General features: G+C 28.4%; 1 protein-coding gene across 1 annotated transcript in view; it reads right to left on the reverse strand.

The window, feature by feature from the left end:
- Positions 1–7652, reverse strand: part of LOC111615600 (decaprenyl-diphosphate synthase subunit 1-like) — a 36363-nt gene that overhangs the window by 21586 nt on the left and 7125 nt on the right. The window contains exons 5-6 of the mRNA XM_023357007.1: positions 444–582; positions 232–321 (exon numbers count right to left, since the gene is read on the reverse strand). Coding sequence (XP_023212775.1) covers positions 232–321; positions 444–582 — 229 coding nt within the window. The remainder of the gene's footprint in view (positions 1–231; positions 322–443; positions 583–7652) is intronic.

Raw genomic sequence — 7652 nt, forward strand, 5'->3', positions numbered from 1 at the left:
CAAAAAAATATACGTATTTTGGAAATGTTGAGTCGAATTAGTCTAGAATCGATTAATTTTATGAAAGAAAACCTTTCAAACAGCCGTAGTCCGTAAACTATGATTCCTACAAAATTGATTCATAAAGAACGGAACGTATCTACCGTCTTATAGGGGGATCTACTGTATATACATATATATATATATATATGTAATGTGTACATACAAATGCAATTTTTAAATTCTACTAACTTGTGATAAAAGAATTATGACATCTGTATTTCCTATTTTTGCAAGTATTTTGGCTGCTTGAGATAATATAAAATCTGCTGCAAAAATTGCCTAGAAAAAAAAAAACATATTAATTAAACAATCAATTATTAATAATTTAATTATAAATAATTTTATGGATTACTTATTTTTAATTTTATAAAAATAATGGTTAAAATGATATAAAAACGTACTTTTCTTTGTCCCCAAACTGTATTTGCACTAGGTTTACCTCTTCGTATTCCAGAAACATCAATTACATCATCGTGTAAGAGGCTTGCAATATGAATCATTTCTGAAGTCATTGCTACTTTCATTTGAGAGTCCAATAAACTAAAAGTAATTTTGAAAATTTAATTAGTTGTTCAACCAAAAAAAAATCTTATTTAAAAAATAACAATAACCAATTAATAATAACCATATATATATATATACCCATAATACCATATATATATACCCATATATACACCCATTATAACCATATATATATATATAATTAATAATAACCAATAATCAATCTGACACTCATGAGACCAAAAGAATTGTGCCAGATTATTGAGATTGTTGAGTTACTGAAATATTAAGTGTGTTTAAATCATAAATCTTAAAAATGTCACAAAAAAGTCTTATGTCAACAATTTGTTTTTCAATATCTATGTTTAAAGATAACATTTAATTTAACAAAGATTGTTTTCTTAAGAAAAAAAATCACTAAGTTTATTTATTAATTTTAATTCTTCACAATGGGTAATTGTTTCTTTTCCTCTTCTTCTACTTCTAACAAATTATCTCCATTCATTACTTCAGGACAATATTGTTGTAATAAATTATCATTTCAATCTGATAAACAATTTTCTGTTTCAATTGTTTTTCAAATAACATTTCTGCTTTGTAAAAACAGTTGATAATTGTTTTTAGAGAAACAACATCCAGTGATGACCAAATCCACTACACAAATTCCAAAACTGAAATCAATTTTAATATAGTGTCACTTTTTATTTATTATAATTTGCTTATAATGTGATTCAAACACAGCACATATATTAAAACATAATTTTATTTAAATTGTACATTTTTAATGATTACAATACAGATATCCCATTTAATACAGATTCATTATAAAATGGTTGATGATAGTCACTCAATTGATGAATAACTGCAAATCAGCATTTAGGCTTTAGTAACTAATGTTCAAGCCATAATGGAGTCCCAATTTAATGACAGCCTTTTTTTAGAGGATAATAAATCTCAAACTGTATTCTATAAAAGTACTTACTTAACAGCCACTTTTTTAAATTGGGTTTTAAAAAGCTTACAGATGATTTATTGAATTTGGTTTGACAATTTAATGGTTGAAGTTTCAATGTTTTTGCAAGTAAAAATTCCAAGTCTTACATGATAATTCAATAACATTCCTAGACCATTCATAAATTGCTTGAAAAGTTTTGTCCTTTAGGCTTACTTTTTAGTCTTTCAAAATATTCTCCACCACCTTCAATGCATCCAATCCTACAACTGAAACAAGTCATCAAACTAGGCCTCTGACTTTCTTCTGGGAGATCAGAATTCTTGATCTTATACAGTCAAAAGCTCACCATCACTGGAAAAATGCCTTTGATATGTTTTTTGATTTCTGGAAATGAGTCAAAGTCACAGGGGGCAAGATGTGGACTTTATAGAGGGTGATCCAAAACAGTTAGTCCTGACTTGAACAAAAAGGGACCATGTCCTTTGACTTATGTGCTGGAACTTTATTGTAGTGAAGGAGCCACATGTCAAGATGAGATCTTAGTCAATGTCCTGGAATTGTTGAAGGATTTTTGGCAGACATGTTTGGGTGTACCAGGAACTAGTGATTATATGGTTTTTCTAGTACAACTTTCTCCACAATACCCTGTCTTCCAAAGAATGCTGCTTGGATAGTGTGGTGATGGATGTTGCCGCCCCACAGATATTATGTTTGTTTTTATTTTTTCACATTTATGTTTTGTAAATTTATTACTGTTTTTGAATGTTCAATACTTTAATTTTATCTAGTTTTTTATACATCTTCTACAACTGTAACCACTTAAATGATTAATAAATGGGTCTCATAACTCTCATTAGAAAAGATGAGAACGAGAACTAGTATGGTGCATTTGTTAAACATTGGTTAAAGCAAATTTTGTCCTGTCTTTTTTTAGCAGAAATGAGAAGCATAAACACAAAGATCATTTATTACATAACACTGCTCATTTTTTTGTCAAATGTGATTTTCAGAGTTCTATTGAAGTTGCTTTATCTTCAAAGAACCCAACTTTGCTCAGAGATTTGTGGGCATATTGTAATAATATAGTAAAATCTCATCACCTATTACAATGCTGCTAACATCCTTGGATGTCCTGGACACAAAATGTTTAAGCATTTTTTTTTTGGCACCATTGTAATCTGTTGTACCTCTGCTCCTCCATCAGTGAGTGGGGTATTCAAAGTGAACAAACCTTCCTTAATCCTAGATGCTTGCACGAAATATCATGAATGTATGATGTAATAACATGCAACAGTTTCTGAATCTGCTGGTAGGTGATCTGCCTACCATCAGATCTTTGTCGAGAAGTTTCTCTACAGTAGCTGTTTTATGATGTCATTGTTTCTGCTGGCCAACTTGAGCATGTGTTGTCAGGTTATAGTAACACAATAAACTTTTATACCATCATGTAATAGTCTTCAAGGAAGGACAATGTTCTCCAAAATCAGACATTTCTGCAAAGCCTTTACTGAGGTTGCACAGAAAATCGTAATGGATGATAGGGATGAAAACCAAATATCACACAATCATAATTTTCTAATATTTCATCACTATTTGCTTGGAAAGTACTGGAAGCAGAAACTTAGTTTGGATCTTATCCACCTTATTTTCCATGCTCTTTTGAATGGTGAAAGACTCACTTTGCTATGACTGAATAAAAGATGTGCAGGACAAAACTTTCAGAGCAACCTATGTACAATTATCCACAGATGATTTTTCAGTTTTCTTTTTGTTGTTCAAACTTTTAGGGATATTTGATGTCATCCATGATTTTCAATTTGCATGCCATATAACTCAGTTGTTTTTGTGTCAATACTTTTAAATTAATGTTGAGGCTTCAGTGATGTGTGTACATTGGCATGAGTTCTTCTCCAGCAGCATTTACTGTTAAAAGAACAGTTATTTGGTTTTTAATAGTGATATTCTATTTTCATTTCTTGATAACATTGCTAGTGTTTTATTTGGCAAGTGTAGAAAACTAAGTTTTGTCTGCATTGTATATATTGCTTTCATATTTTTAATGATAACTGTTAGATTGTGCTTGTAGTTGATGATGATGTCATCCATGTCTTTTTGTCTCTTCACAAATTGTAAAATTTTTAATATTATGTCTGCTTAAAGCACTGCAGCCATCTCTTTGATCTTTTTATATCTACAAAAAATTTTAATTTATAATTATTATGTACATATAACATAATATGTATTTATTTAATATAGTAGACATTCCAAAAGAAATAAAAAAAATCAAGATTACTACAAGATTTAATAATTGTGAAAAGTGTTAGACTTTTTCTTACAAAATTAGCATGCTTACAGGTAAATGTTTATTGACTACTTTTTGAAACCACAAAAATCAATCCATTGATTACAGAAAAACTGCACTTTGGTTTTTGTTCATTGCAAAAATCTTCATTATTATTTGAACTTCACTGCTTTGTTTTAAAATATATGAGATGGTTAAGTTACCTATCAATATGTTGAACTGTTTTACCAGTTTATCTTTAAGTTTTTGATGGATTTTCTTCTCTTCTTTGATTAATTTCAATTTTTCTTCAAATGTTAACTTATTTCACTTTCAATTTGTTGTCATTTTTACCAAACTGTGTGATAGTGAATGTGACAATTACATAAAAAGGAAAATGATGATCAGAACATTGTCTCTGTTTTTTGTTTCCCTTTCATAGACAGCCAGCCAGCCCAACAATAAACAAATCAATAAACTTAATGAATGATGGGAACAATCCTGAGGCTTTTGATAACAGAGTAAACAAGTTCAATAATATGATATATTTATAATGTAAATGGGTTCACCTTTCTGTGCACCCATTTACACTATAAATGGGAAAACAATTTCCTAGGGAATGTTTTCTGCATTCCCTAGGAAATTGTTGGATTAGAAAAAAGATATTATTACATGTATTAGATTACTTTTTATAAAATAGTATTGGAATTTGGAGTAGTGTGTATTGAAATATTAAGTTAAACAAATACATTAAGTCTATGGATGTTAAAAAAAACTGTTCCAAGAAGTTATATCAGAATAAAGAGGATGTTGGATTATTGAATGTCAATTTGGAGAGATTCAACTATACAGGATGAGTCAAAGTCTCTTGCACCCTTTTCATTCCAAAAATATACTGAAGATACAGTAGAGCGTCGATTATCTGAATCAATTGGGGACTGGGGTTGTTCGGATAACTGATATTTCAGATAACTGATTATGTGCAAAAAAATAGTTTAACGTATCCGATGTTGAAATTTTTCTCTGTTGCGTGTTGCTTCACGTTGAATTTTCGTCTATGTTAAGCCTAACAAAGACTATTGTATCGTTAAAAGTTATTTTTTTATTTTGTACAAACAAAAAAATATATTGAAAAATATAAAAACAATAAAAAATTATACTTCAGATGTTAATTTAGTATCAAAAACATAAAATATTTGAGTAGCCCAAGATGTAGCCAAAGATTGAAGCGCCACAGCACTGGCAAAAATTTAAATTTGCCAACTGGAATTCTTTCGGATAATTGACGTTTCAGATGATTGACTTTCGGATAATCGACACTCTACTGTATATTAGTTTTGTTAATGTAATTGGACTGACCTTGAAAATCATTTTCAAGGTCATAAAAGATCCCATCTAATTCCCTATATGTGACTTTATATTTAACTACATTAACAAAATTAATATATCTTCAGTACTTTTGGAATGAAAAAGGTGCAAAGGTGGGTGTGTCAAAATTTATGATTTATTTAAAAAATCATATTTGTACAAATCAAAATATCATGAAGTATTGAGAAGACAGTAATTCTTTAAGAAAGCATTACTGTCTTCTGATGTTAAACTAATATGTTTTAAATACATTTTTTACAATATCACACAAAAGTGCAAATATTTTCCACATGTCTTCAGGCAGGGATCTTTGAAATTAGAATGGTTTTTCTAGACAGTTAAACAGCTGAGTTCAAATAGAATTACATTCAAATAAACATAGAATAAAGAAATTTCAAATAACTGCTGCTTATCTGAAATTTTAATTCAAATATGCAGTGGTTATGATGGAAATATATAGAAATAAGAAAATTAATGTTAACTGGATTAATGTTGGTGTGAAATATATAAAAGTCTATTATGGATTTTTTTAAATAAAAATAAAATTATTAAAAATTTTTTTTAAATTGTTTAGCAACTTTAAACATTTTTTAAATGAAAGCAAGATCTCATTAAAAGGGTGCAAAGGATTGTCAAAGAAAAAAAATTATACATGTTGCATTTTTTTGTAATTATAAAAAAGAATGTAGTAATATTACACTTTTTTCTTTTTTCTTAAATATTTTATATATCGAAATCTATTTTCAATGTTTTACAAATATGTAAAATTTTCTTAAACAACATTTTTGTATTTTAATAAATAAACATATATTTTTTAATTGAAATTACCTGTTTGAATTTAATACATGATAATTTAATGCTTTTGCCATAATAACTGCAATTAAAGGACGAAATGCTTTTCCACTTCCATCAAAGTAATATGTTGTTACTTCTTTAAGTTCTTTAGTTGAAGTTTCTAATTCCTAAAAACAAGATAAAATAATTACATGTTTCATGAAACTATTATTAAAAATAATATTTTATTCATAAATTCTAATATTTAAATAACTTCATAACATTAATAATGCAGCAATTTTTAAAATCAGAAATAAAATTTATAACTATTACATAAGAGTGATTATTTATCGAGAGATTAAAAATTGCAGCCTAAAATTGTGACAATCATATTTTTTATTTATTTCATTTAAAATATATTGTCTCCACCTGAAATTAGTATTATCTTGCCCCTGCACATTATACTTTTCCATTAACAAACGAGTTGTGCCAATCATGCATTAACTATTTTCAGGGAAAAACTTTTGAATTGAAATAACATGACTTCTGGTTTGCATCAGAAAGTTCATATATAGTCAGTTGGGGCCTCCTGCCCCTAAGCTTTACATACCTGATCTCAGATTTCATCTATCTAATTTCATACTTGAGATTAAGGAAAGACAGACGGATGAAAGGACAAACAACAGTGGAAATTTGTAGGTTACAATTTTTTTTCAAATTGCAGCCCAATAAAATATTGATTAAAATATCAATCATAATTTGAAAGATAAAATATAAATTATCACTCTTTATATAAATTAAAAATAAAAATAGCTTTCAAACATTATTATAAAAATATAATTTGTATTATCAGTATATTAAATTAAAATTGCATGGTATTGAATTTTATTTTTCTATTCAAATATTTTGATAGGTTTGTTTTGGACACGTTTTAGGTTTTTTCCTTTCTTCCTTAATCTTTAAACTATATGAGATAAATGTCACTTTTACATAGTTATGTTCATTTTTATAGTAAAATCACTTTTCTTACCTACATAAGAAACACTTTGTATTTATTTAGATTAAACCTAGTAATAGTGATTTAAACTGAATATGGGAGTATTCAAATGGAAAAACTGAGAACCGTTCAATTCTAAAAAGTTCTCATTGTTTCTGAAAACTTGTGCTAGATATTTGAATACTAAGGGCTGATTGCAGAGACAATATTTAGATACCAATGATTTAGACATCATCTAGACCACAGTTCGGAAAAATTTCATTGCAGAGACTATGTTTCTCACTTACCAGTTTAGACAGTATTTAGAAACCAGTAATTTGACCTACATTCTAGACTCACTCAACAGTAGGTTTAGATGGCATTTTAATTAGAGTGGAAGTCATCACATTGTTTTGTTCATGGCAAAGTTTAGATAAAAATGGATATTGTTCTTTTGATAAATGCTGTAAATGAGAATTGACAAGATTTTCATTAATTGCTTGGAAATACTATAATTAAATACAGTAGAGCCTCGAAAACTCGGCACTCTGGATAACTCGGCCACACCCTGGCAGGGCAAAAATACCCTTAGATAATTAATTTTCATCATAGACAGCTTTATGCCTCATAAAGTATTTTTCTGAGGTCTGTCTTATCAGGTAAATTACTGTACACAGTGTATTCATTAATTTTCATTTTCATGTAGTAAAGGCTCTATGCCTTCATAAAGGACGTACTTTTCCTTTGTTTAAGGG

Source organism: Centruroides sculpturatus, unplaced genomic scaffold (assembly GCF_000671375.1).
Source record: "Centruroides sculpturatus isolate CEXI.00-Female unplaced genomic scaffold, Cexi_2.0 scaffold19, whole genome shotgun sequence".
In the NCBI taxonomy this organism is placed as follows: Eukaryota; Metazoa; Arthropoda; class Arachnida; order Scorpiones; family Buthidae; genus Centruroides; species Centruroides sculpturatus.